We start from the raw sequence: 13,078 nt of genomic DNA, 5'->3' as shown, positions 1-13,078 counted from the left end.
AATAGGGGAAAGTCCTGTTAAAACAGGAGAACAGTCATAACAAATTTTCAATACTACTCTCCAAATTCACAGCTAAGTTTTGTTCAGCGACAACAATTCACTTTTCATGATCACTATGGTACATTCAAACAGCACTGTTCATGCAATATAGCTTGCTATATATTGGAATTATTTCACCCATCACAGAAGTGAAGATATTTCCCATGTGATGACAACTACTGAATCCACCTAAATTTGCCAAAAGGGATTTAGGAAGGAAGGTGAAAAGTAATTGCCTGAAAAGAAATAAAGTCAGAATAATCCTATTCTTGGTCCCAAGCACAGACGTTTTACAAAAGAACATAAGAACGGCCATACTGGGTCAGACCAAAGGTCCATCTAGCCCAGTATCCTGTCTTCTGACAGTGGCCAGTGCCAGGTGCCCTAGAGGGAATGAACAGACCAGGTAATCATCAAGTGATCCATCCCCTGTCGCCCATTCCCAGCTTCTGGCAAACAGAAGCTTTAATGATCACTAGAAAAATAGAACCGCCAGCAGCATGGTGGCCCAACATCATTATGCTGCGGACACTGGTTCAGTACCGATTCGGATGGAAGAGCCCCACCTGAGTTGCCAACACCATTTCCTGCAGAAATCTAGGTTTTCTCTGGAGGTGCTCCATTCCAGCACTGACCACACTTGAAGTTGATCAGCTTGTGAGATCTAATGAGGTAGAATAGCTGCAAGCCTTTGCACTAAACATTTAAGATGAAATCATAAACTGCAAACTAATCCAAAGTGACAGGAAAGAAGTTACCCATAAATCCTATTCTGATAATTGAACAGGACAGAACCAACAGTGGTTTCTAATATTTCCAAGTTTAATGCGGCTAACCTTGTCATGTGCACTTACCTTTGTAAGGTGGTAGATAGAGAAAAGGTCTCTGAACAAGTAGATATAACTGAGTGAAAAAGCTGTTGGGCAACCATAAAATTCCAAAAACATACAATCCTTATCAAGTATGGCCTCACACACCGCAAAGTGGTGCTAAATAAAGAGTGATATAAACATTTTTAAAATCCTATTAACCAGCATTGTTTTTTTAAGAATCTATGTGGTTTTTAAACGAGAAATTTAGATACAGATTACTATAACAAGATAGATTAATTTTGCCATGCAAATGCAACTCCCTCTTATGTAATAAAAAGGTGCGTTTGTAGAACAAATATTTTCACTCAACAGGCCAGTGTTTACTAGTACTCTTTTAGAATACAACCATGTCACATTCAAACAGGCTCTTAAAATGGACAAAGGAACTCAACCTACCGCTATAATATCCAGTGTATTGTCACAGACTTTGCGGATCTCAGCATTTTTATCATGCATCAGGTCTATAAGATATGCTGGAGCCTCTGGGAAGAAATGGTTAAGGATGTAATGCTGGTTTTACCACAGGTTTGGATTCTTCCAACTGGCATGAGGAATTGAGCGTCACACTGGGGAATTATCCACAGCATGTGAGAGCTCAGGCTTTTTTTCAAATGGTTCATGTGCTAAATAAAGAGCTGTGCATTCACATACAACTTCTAATGAAAAGGAATATACATTTGTTTTATTAAGAATATATTCTCTAGTTTGTCACGGAAAATGCTGCCATTTGGACATCTTTTTCAGTTTACATTTTGTGCAGTTTCTCTAATTGCTGTGGCATAGTTTAGTATATTTTCAAAAGCTATAAAATGTAAAGACTGATTTGCAAACTATTTATCCTAGGTAAGAACGCTCAATTGATGCATGCTTGTGGTACAGACTTCAGTATTTTTAAAAGGCTGATCTTATGTGGATGAATGAAGTGTTATTCAAATTGCATTTCTTGTGGCTGTGTAGATATAAAAACATCTGTGAGTTTTTGTTAAAAACAAAAGGCTAACAGTGGAGGTATTTTAATCAATTAGATTACAGGATGTATATGAATTTAAGATGAAGGAAATGAAGGGTGAAGTACTGAATTTAAACTAAGCAGCATCCTAAATGCCATGGTTCGGATGTAGGTGAAGGAGGTAGAAAAGAGGAGGGAGAAAGGGTGATAAAGACTGGCTGTTGTTATGACATGGAGCATATTAATAAGCTGACAATGAACTGTTTATGAAGCTGGGCATTAGTGGGCGGAGGGACAGTTCAGTGGTTTGAGCACTGGCCTGCTAAACCCAGGGTTGTGAGTTCAATCCTTGAGGGGGCCATTTAGGGACTTGGGGCAAAAAACTGGCTATCCCAAAATACAGGGTGCTACAATGTTTCTACAGGATTTCCAATTGAATGGTTTATCATATGAAAAAACAATAACTGTTGATTTTTTTTACACACACACACCTCAAATTCAAAAAATGATTCTGTTCTCTCTCAGCATGAGCTGACAGCTTTCTGGGGGAAAAGTAAAGATAAATATTTGGCAGACTTGGTCCAACGTTACCAAGCATGCAATCACTTCAGTGAGTCCCAGGACACCTCAAACTCTCCAGGCTGACTAAGCTAAGGGAATGTAACCTGGGTGAGTTAAGTAAGAGAAATTTGTGCTTAGGGGAAAGCAGCTTTTGCAATAATGAAGTAAAGGATGATAATGGCCTGAGGGAATATTGTCCAAGTTTAAGAATTGGTATCCTGCAACTTTCTAGAACAAAAACCAAAAACTTTGATATGACAGAAAGGGGATTCTCCACTTATTTCTGGCCGTTCCAGAGCTATCAGATTTTAAAGCTGTAATATTATACCTAGAAAAGATACTGTAGGTCATTTCAGAGGTACTATCATCAAATTTATATAACACTTAGTGTATGCTAGGTGCTTTATAAATATAATACCGAAAAGATTTTTGACATGAAGACCTGACTCCCAGGTTTGAATCAGGTCCCAGTTTAAAACAAAACAAGAGAAAAAAAGAGTGAGAGGTGGTGATGACTGGAGAACAGGAGTCTAATTAAGGTCATGCAAAGTTGAAGAAAGTCAGTGAAAAGGCAAAAGGTAGCAGAGGCAATGGGGCCATCAGCACAGAAAAAGAGGAGAGCCAGGAACTGAAATCAAAGAGGAGAAATGATGGGAAGGAGACAGGGGAGTGATACATGACAACAGCACTGAGGATAAGAAGGTGAACGTTGGAGGACACATGCTTCTAAGGGGGGAAAATGGAGATGGGGGAGAAGGGGAAGAAGAGATTGGAAGCAGCAGGCATATGAAAGAACAAACATTTTTCTTCTCCATCTGAACCCTCTAGAGGTGAAATCATGGTAACTAAGGCTACGTCTTCACTACCCGCCGGATCGGTGGGTAGTGATCAATCTATCGGGGATTGATTTATCATGTCTTGTCTAGATGAGATAAATCAATCCCCGAATCGACGTCTGTGCTCCACCTCGGCAGGAGGAGTAAGCAGAGTCGACAGGGGAGCCGCCGTGGTCGACTCGCAGCCATGAGGACAGCCAGGTAAGTCGAACTAAGAAAATTCGACTTCAGCTATGTGAATAGCATAGCTGAAGTTGAGTATCTTCATTCGAACCCCGCTCCCAGTGTAGCCCAGGCCTAAGGCACCTGCCTTTACAGGTGGAAAGATACGAGAATTTTTCCCATTAAAATATTTCAAACATTTATTAAATAGTTTTCCTGTACAGTGTGTGACATATACATAATACAGTGGTGTGGCACAATAAACTTTATCAACACTCTTTTGGAATGGCCTATGTAAGGCATGCCAATAAAACCTTTATACTGCACAACACCATCTTATGGTACTTGTATACCTGTCTTATGTCTATAGTGTTCAGCCACTGTTTCAAGTTCAATTAATTCTAATTACTATGATTTTCTAAACCACCATTATTCTGTAAAGCTTGACACGTAACAAATTCTAATTATAGTAAGTTAAGTACTATAATTCTAATCGTCTGGCCTTTATAAGAGGATACGGGTCTCCTTGATGATGACATCTCTGGTGGCTTGGTGGAAGACCATTTGGTAAAAGACATAGATGATTTGGCAGACAAACTCATCATCTTCCTGCTGAGCTGCAAAAAGAAAAAAGTTTTTCCTCAAGTCCCCAAGACAGAGCACTTTGCTATTGTATATTAATGTCTCAAGAGTTGTGTTGGGCTCTCAGGAGAGCCAAGGACACTGGGATGCATTTTTCTGGTGTCTTATATCTACCAGACTATCCCTGCCAGTGTGCACAGAACTTTTAGGGCCTGATCCAACTTCTATCAGAGTCAACAGAAAGATTCCCATTGACTTCAGCGAGAATTAGATTAGGACATCAGAAGTGCAGAAAAAGTGAGTTCACTAGACCATGCTCATTGCCATTTTGCTAGTAATGGAAAGACATTGTGCTTTCATTGGAGACTACCTACTGCTATCCTGCAGGCTAAAAAAATGAATGGTGCCACCTGAGTCCATTAGAAACTACAGGCCTGAAAATCAGAAATTCAGTAATATACCATTTAGAAGTTCAATGAGTGCTGGAATAATTCCAGATTTGGCCAGCATAGCAGCACAGGAGTCATCCATAGATACAGTTCCAATCATGATCACCACTTCCAAGACAAGGTCATCTTCTGCAGAACCTGGCAAATAAAACAGCAGAGAGCTGGGTATTTAAGAAAACTCTTTGCTGAATCCTTGAACGTTCTTATTCTTACTTATACACAGTTCTTCTAATTTTCCAACAAGCTAACATTATGCTAATTAATACACCCAAGAGATACTACAGTAGCAAAACACAATACTGCAATAAGAATAGAATATGATAGCAAAAGATACTACAATCGGAAAACAGAATATCATGGAAGACTAAACCACTGATAATACAGACCTGGTTTTAGTTTATCCTTGAGGTATGGAACCAGTTTGTACTCTTTCAGGACAAGCTCCCAGTCCAGGTCAGGTAAGGTCAGATTAGCCAGTGTTCCCAGGCATTCTATCACAAATTCTTCCTCTTCATCATTAGAGATCTGAGCTGCTAAGTCACCAACATAATCCTAAAAAAAAATATATAGGCAGGTAATTAGTAAAAGTACTGCACATGAACATAGGATTTTGAAAGGTTCCTAACTCAGTCAAAGCAAAACTAATTTTCACCAGAACATTCAAAAGGCACATCTCCTAAGTGCAGACTATTTTCAAGCCAAATTTAATTCAACACCTTAGTTGCAGACCTGTTTTTTAAAAATGACAATTTCCCCATTTCTCATTCTCTGAACCTTTTTGTTCAAACTTTTCAAGAACATTTACTGTAGGTAGAGAAAAACACCCACACATGGAAAATTTCAGCCCCCAAAAGGTAAAAGTTTTAGAAAGCTACCAGACTGAAGAAAGGGGGTTAGAATAGAAAATGTTATGGAATCTTAACCATAGAAGTGGTTTCTGCTCCCAAAAAGCCTCCTGAAATGTATGTGAAGTTACCTTATGTGGTTTACATGTATGGATTTTACGAACTAGCAGTGCACGGCAGTTAAAAGATTTGATTTCATGCAGTAACAACTTTATTAAGAGATTTGCCAATTAGAATTTTAACTCCTTATTTAACCCAAATATTTTTTTATTCTAAAATACAAATTCTTTTCCATATTTCATTTCCGTGAGCGTGTGTAATTAATGCTCATGAGACTGCTGGACAGGTAGCTCAGCCTTAGAGAATTAAGTCGCTCAAGAGTTATTAAAAGTAGCAAGAGGTTTAGAAAAAAGAAAAGGTGTACTTGTGTCACCTTAGAGACTAACAAATTTATTTGAGCATAAGCTTTCGTGAGTTACAGCTCACTTCCTCGGATGCATGTAGCTCACGAAAGCTTATGCTCAAATAAATTTGTTAGTCTCTAAGGTGCCACAAATACTCCTTTTCTTTTTGCAAATACAGACTAATACGGGTGCTACTCTGAAACCTGTCAAGAGGTTTAGAGTAGCACTTATTACTCCTGTTCTTTTTTTATTTTTTTAAGTAGCAAGAGATTCTTCACATTGCTCCTGAATCTTTAATTGAAGGAACCAGTTGTAACAGGCAAAGGATACTTCATTCTGTCCTAGATTTCTCTCTTGAGAACAAAGTTTAAGATTAGTGCTAACTGTGGCAACGGTTTCTGAGATGTGTATATTTCCATGTTTTTGTACCAGTGACCTAGACGTAAAAAGGTTTACATTGTAACCAACCACTAGTTCCTTGAGGCATCCAAAACCCCTTTAAAATACCGATGAAACCAGCTTCATAAAAACATGGAAATGCCAAATACATGAAACTCAAGAATATAAAATCGTTTGTAAAGATAAAAGCCAACCCATCCTTCAAGATGCAGCAGCAGTCTAAAGCCAAAATCCTTTCCAATGCAAAGGGATAGAGGGTACTGAGAACGTATAGCAAGTGCTTACAATAAACAGGTTTTTCGTTGGCTCATCATGTTGTGAAATGTTCCTGATCATCTTCATCAACAATGGATCCTTGAACTTCAGAGCTCTCTTCATTAACAGCTTCAATCCGTTTCCTGAAAAGAAAATGATACATGGCAAATCTCCCAGATCATATTAAAGCTAGAATCAGGTCTTTTGCTTAAAAAAAAAAGAAACAATTAGAATTTTTTTCTTATTTACGAGTATTAAAGGACAAAGACAAATAAATCAGACAAAGCAGAAACTATTTTGTTCTTTCAGGCCATAATTAGAGGGACAAATTTCACCTGAATAAACTCCAAGACAAAATATAAGGCAAATATATAATAGCCAATATCTCAATTATTGAATATTAGGACTCATCACTATAAGAGAAAACTGAACTAAATAGTTCAGTTATCAACTATAACTCTAATAAAAGCAACCCACCTGCTAAGCCTCTACTCCCACCACCACTATAACTACCCCAATTCTATACAGCCATCCCAAACTCCTGCTCTTAATTTTCAAGTCAAGTTCTCAAACAATGCCTATCCATCTTAATATTGGTAACTTGAGGAGATATAAGTCTGGACAGGTTTCTTGCAAAGGAATTTCAAATAGAGGTACTCATATATAACAGCTACTTTGCCCAGGGGAGCTGGCAAAGGCTATAAACCAAAGCACTCTTTTAGTACATGTCTAGGGAGCAAACAAGCCCTCACCGCACTTTGGACACTACAGGAACAACAGTACATTCACCAGACTTAACTATTTGATATTGTGGGCTAAATCATGGTCTTACTGATGTGACTCTTCAGGACAACCTTGCCTGTCTGATATTAACAGTTACTTTTTTATTTTTATACGAGTTTCTGTGACAGAGCACCAACAAAGGAAGCAGCCCTCATGCTAGTCAATATATAAATAGCCCTACTGAAAATATAGCAAAGGGTTAGGTCTGATACGCTGAGCAAATCAGCAACGAAAGATGATTATGCAGCAGCAGAAATCCTGTTTTCATAGAAAACATCCCCAGTCAGAAAGAGAAAATGTGATGCATACACAAAGTTGCATCTAAGTTGGTGAAAAATTGTAAGTTTCTCATAGCTATAACTCTGAAAGGAAATTCTGTAAAAATGGCATTATTGTACTGCTTTTATTGATTCCAGACCAAATAAGCTCAGTTTGCAAATAAAAAAAGGTTGTTCTCTAACTGTGAGCCCTGCCAACTCAGTCTGGGTTCTGAGTGTCAAACTGGGTTCTTTCCTTCTCATGTATCCTCATCAGTAAAAAACATCCTGCACACTAAATTATTCCCTCAGTGACACTTGTGCAAGTCCACTGTCTTCTGTGTAGTTTGCACATGTATAACTGATTGGAATTTAGTAAAAATAGAGTTGTTGATGCACAAAAAGGAATAGAATCCAGCTCACTCTGTTTTAGAGGTGTTGGCTTTCAAGTGATAATAGGACTAAAAAGCAATTAACATTGTTTTGTTCAACTACAAGTGACAGAGCTTGAGGCAGAAATCGCTGGGTAAATTCTATGGTCTGTTGTATGCAGGGACCGGAATAAATAATTGTTCCTTCTGACCTTAGAATCTATGAAGCAGTTGCCACTGAAGCTAGTGGCTAGGATTCTGAATACATACAGGGAGCAAAATGGTTGATTGAGAATGTGCCAGTTTTATGGTGTCATTTCAGAGAAGAACTGCACTTTAAAGTTGAGAATCAGCACAGGGAGTTCAGAAAAAGAGAGAGCAGCTTTGGAGCAACCGCATGAAAAGTAAGCCTGTTCATACTACGCAGCTTGTAAACACCAGCTTTGAGGGATGTAATCTTAAAATAGATCAAATTGTATCTTTCCATTAAAAAATAAAAGAGGCCCTGTGTTACTTATTCATGTCTGGAAACAGAACCCCAGTTGCCTGTAGGAAGATTTGGGGGTGAATTCCAGAGTTACATTCAACCCACATAGTAAGGGTCAGGATAAGCATAAAGTTTTCAATATAATAGTCATCAGTGATTTCATGGAACTGTTCACCACAGAATTGGAGATACTATGGCTCAATAGGGGGATGAGTGACATTAGGAGTTGACCCAACTGTGCACATACATAAATGTTTATTACAAATGTGGTTTGAATGTTTTTCTGCTGTCATTAGTTGTATTACTATTACATTTGCCATCAGGGTGCTAGGCACTGACCCAAAGATATGCTGTGAAGCTTCCGCACACTTACCTTCACAGATAAGTTGCACATTTCTCTTGTTAGCAGCAAGATTAATGCAGAAGGAAATGAGCTCCAGGTCAATGCGTTCATCAGGGCACTCAAAGAGCATCTTCATTAACTACCAACACACACAAGTAATTAAACTTTCCAAAGCACGAGAAAAAAAAACAGAGCAATAGTCTCTAGCCAACTATGCTAATCTGAATACTTTTCATATTCAGCATCTCTACATTTGCTGCCAACTTGTCATAGTGATTAATTTGGAAGGACTAGGGTTTGATTATTTGTGGACAGCCACAGTTACTAACAGTTAAGAATTGCAATCACTTGCCACCTTTTCTAAAATAAACTAGTTTGTTAAATAAAATCCAGTGATAGGAAGATAACGTATTGATTGTGAATGGTTAAATTCCTGTGAACAGTTTAAAATCTTGTGTACTAATGCATTCATCCCATGAAAAACGGGATACTTCCGTTTGCTTAATGGAATAAAGCACTACGAATGGCTGTTTTATTGTATAATAATTCTACTCCTGCTATTTTGAACTGGCTAAGTCTACTCCGCTGCCTATATCTAAACTCACTCTGATTTATCTGCTACATGTCCTTCCCACCATCTGTCTAAGCAAACCTACTACCGCTGCACTCATTGCTACTGCCAAATACTGCAGTACTGAGCCAGTGTCTCCTTTACTACTGCCCCACTCCTTCAGTAGAGGAAAAAGGACACATGGGATAAAATACACATTTCCCACAGTCTGCTCTAATTGCTGTGGTGCATGTTAGTGACTCCGCTGATGAGGCTACAAAGAACCAACAGCTAGCTGCCATTCCATATAATTTGTTCCTATATATTCACTGGTCTATCACGGCTTACATATCAACCCTAATTTTGTCTATTGTAAGTCTGCCTTAATTTTTTACAAACAGCAAATCCAATATATAAATGACATCCAAACGTCAGTCTATTTCTCAGTCTTCACTTTTCACAGATTTGGTAGATTTGGTTCAGTTACTGACTCACAAGGTAGACCACCCCTACTGCAGCACCAACCCCAATTCTGCACACTCCCATGCAAGCACTGACGAAGCCAGACTACTTAGCTTGCAAGACCTATCAGAATCGCAATGCAAGGTAGCATGGGCACAAGGCTGAGTAAAACAAATGCACTTAAAAAGAGGACAGATACAGGGGTAGGGGCAGGGAGAAAGAACTGAACTGTAACTGTCAAAGTAGTTGCACTCTTGCCCCCTAGTGGTAACACCTTGGAATGATTAAGTACAAGATGAGTGGGTATCTACCAAAAAATATATTCAGAGAAAGGACAATTAGGAGGCAACAGCACTGCAAGTAAATCCTCCACAGACAATCTGTTGGAGGGAGTTATCTGGCAATAGATAAATACACTATCAAGTTGTCATTCCAAAGAGGCTGCCAAATTAATACACACAAATTTAGGTCACAATATTGATTAATTTGTGTTCTTGTTCATATATAGGGGCTGTTGATTAACTGCTCTAATAAATTTGTTAGTCTCTAAGGTGCCACAAGTACTTCTCTTCTTTTTGCAGATACAGACTAACACAGCTGTTACTCTGAAACCGATTAATTGCAGTTAACTCACACAATTAACTCAAAAAATTAATCATGATTAATCCAGTTTTAATCGCTGTTAAACAATAGAATATTAAATATTTTTGGATGTTTTTCTATATTGTATTATGTTTTCAAATATATTGATTTCAATTACAACACAGAATGAATATTCATTCTGTGTTGTAATTGAAATCAATATATTTGAAAATGTAGAAAAACATCCAAAAATATTTAATACTCTCTCTCTAAAAATAAAGTATCTTTTAGGGCTTTCACAAGGTGATGTAAAAGCTATTGCCGATTTCCTCCTTTTCTTAAGTAAAGGTTAATCAGATTTCCCTGATTTCAAGTACTTCTAAGAAGATCTTTAGTTTATTAAATCTATGGCCTTGATATAAACATGAATTAACCAGCAAAGTCATATAGAAAGTTCAGCAAGTAGGGGATGTGACCTTTCAGAAATTACCCTCCAGAACTCTCATTTTAAAATCCCTTCAGATTATTTATATATATTTTAAAACAAACATATTCTATGCTCACTGAATGCAAAAATCTATGGAAATTAAATGTTGAACGTAGTGGGGTCAGATTGTCATTACTGAGCTACTTCTCTGTAAAAAGAAATAAATATACTCCAATTTCAATTAAACCAGTTCAAATTTTAAAATAATAGTTTTGTATGAACTCCATGTTTCCCATTATGTCTTCATTTAATTTGATTGCTCCTCGTGCCACTTCAAAAGGGAGCATAATTGCTGCCAAATAGGAAATATTAAAATTAAATTTGTTCTGCTTTTACCATGTCCATTGTCATCTTTTACTGATTTAACAGGAAGGCAGTAAAAAGGCTGCAGCATGTGCAATGAAGAGGCAGTAGTGTTCAATCAGACAAGTCCCATATTGAGTATCAGATACCACAGACCCAGGACTGAAATCACTGTGTCTAGACTCTCTGGCACCTGACTTCACTTATTTACCAATGACCAGAGGCCAACCCCCACAGCTCTGTTCACATACACCTCTGTCCAACCCCCTCCTCAACCCCAATTCAAACATCTTTGAATGATTATGCCAGAACTGCATGCCTCAGGAATCTCTTCTGACCAGTTACTCCCTAACTCTGCTGTTTGAAGTGATGCTCTGGTTTCTGAACTTCAGCAGATAATGGCGGACAGGAGCAAAGGGCGCTGTCAAGAGAGGACGTTTACCAGCATTAAACTAAAAAGAAGCTTATAGATCAAAGAGGAGCGAAGCAGGACAACTGTGGTGGAAAACATGTGGGGAACTGAGGAGATCCTTGTACACCGCTCAGTGGTAAAATATTAAATATCACCATAACATCACTGCCTAACCATGCTCTTTGATTGGCCAGGCTATTACCAATATATGCTTTTATCAGCATCTGGATGGCATTTGCACCTATTTAAACAAAACACGCATTGCTAAGGTCTAACAAGAATGAACTGTTAATACTCACTTTTAAGTGGTAATAGAATAATGCCCATTAACTCCTGAAATCCACAAGGATGCTTACCTGGGAGAATGCAGCCCCTTTCAGACAATTTAAAGTGTTCAAAGGAAAGACACAGGCAAGCAGACCTAATGGACCTGCAGACTGCAAATGTGACAGAAACAAGTCCCAACTCTTTGTGCAGATAGGATGCACTGGCAGCTCTGCAGAGGTGACACTCACCATGCAATGGGGGCAGGATAGGGCTGTTGTGCCCTATTTTGGTCACATTCACTAGCCTCTCATATCCCGTGTCCCAGTGGGTCAGCAGAGGAGAACCTTCTATGAAGGAGAATTCAACTAACTCATCAGCTAGCTTGTGCTGTGATCTTCTAGAGCTTGACTGGGGTGAAAGGGAGCGCATTTTTTTAGTGAATGGGGGACTACATGGGAAGGAGAAGTGTATTCCGCCACCCGAGATATGCACCAATAGCCCACCAGTACACACCCTGATGTGCCCTACTGCTAAGAGAGTATGGTTGGCTCCTTCATTTTATATTAAAACAATCTGAGGGAGGGGGAGGGTGACCAGATGTCCCAATTTTATAGGGACAATCCCAATATTAGGCGCCTGTATAAGAGAAAGCCCCAATTACCCCACAGTCCCATCCCGATTTTTCACACTTTCTATCTAGTCACCGGGGGGGCCGGGGGGGAGAGAGGGGAGGGGGGTCACTTTAAAATGTTCATTTCTCCCCTCCTGTCCCAACCTCTCCCCCTTATAATTAGCTCTTCCCACCAGCTGCAGGTGTACAGATATTCATCACAAAGGACCAACTGGCAAATCACAGCGTGGCTTTGGATGAACAGGGTCTTCAGCCATAGTCTAGTATAGGATTTAATGAGCACGGTAACTGTTCATCATGGTCACAGATAGCCTTAAAGTTTTTCTAGGCTTTATGAGCCAGATATAAAGAACAATGAAATTAATGGGAGTCTATTTACTTCCATGGGTTTTGGAACAAGGGTTACAGACACAACTTTGAGCAGCCAATACCTATCAGAACAAGCATGTTAGTTAAACATTATTGAAATTTCCATGGTTCTTTATATTTGGCACTAGGGGCTTTTAAACCATGCCCATATTTTCCAAAATCACATCATAACTGAGCCCCATAGTGCAAAACAAAGCCTCTGGTTTTGGTGGGAGACAATTCAAAAGTAGTGGGTTCTCTGTATCATTTGGGCTTCTTAGCATACAACTTCATCCTGTGGCAAACAATCTGCAGGATGTTTACAAGAGTATTGTGCAACATACACTTGCTATTCCCATCAGATCCTCCTTCTTCCCCCCGACTTGGAAGAACATTACAACTTTTGCCATGAAATACTGACAAAAAATGTTCTGAAAACTTT

The 13,078-nt window shown here is 38.8% G+C and overlaps 1 protein-coding gene across 4 annotated transcripts in view; it reads right to left on the bottom strand.

The window, feature by feature from the left end:
- Window positions 1–13,078, bottom strand: part of KIFAP3 (kinesin associated protein 3) — a 137,981-nt gene that overhangs the window by 71,967 nt on the left and 52,936 nt on the right. For 3 of the 4 annotated variants that reach the window (XM_073356365.1, XM_073356364.1, XM_073356366.1), the window contains exons 12-17: window positions 8,625–8,733; window positions 6,384–6,496; window positions 4,837–5,002; window positions 4,463–4,588; window positions 3,938–4,036; window positions 1,308–1,393 (exon numbers count right to left, since the gene is read on the bottom strand). In XM_073356365.1, coding sequence (XP_073212466.1) covers window positions 1,308–1,393; window positions 3,938–4,036; window positions 4,463–4,588; window positions 4,837–5,002; window positions 6,384–6,496; window positions 8,625–8,733 — 699 coding nt within the window. The remainder of the gene's footprint in view (window positions 1–1,307; window positions 1,394–3,937; window positions 4,037–4,462; window positions 4,589–4,836; window positions 5,003–6,383; window positions 6,497–8,624; window positions 8,734–13,078) is intronic. The other variant, XM_073356367.1, reaches the window with a different exon arrangement.

The sequence above is a fragment of the Lepidochelys kempii genome, chromosome 8, assembly GCF_965140265.1.
Source record: "Lepidochelys kempii isolate rLepKem1 chromosome 8, rLepKem1.hap2, whole genome shotgun sequence".
NCBI classification, from domain to species: domain Eukaryota; kingdom Metazoa; phylum Chordata; order Testudines; family Cheloniidae; genus Lepidochelys; species Lepidochelys kempii.
This window is presented reverse-complemented; position numbering and strand designations above follow the sequence as displayed.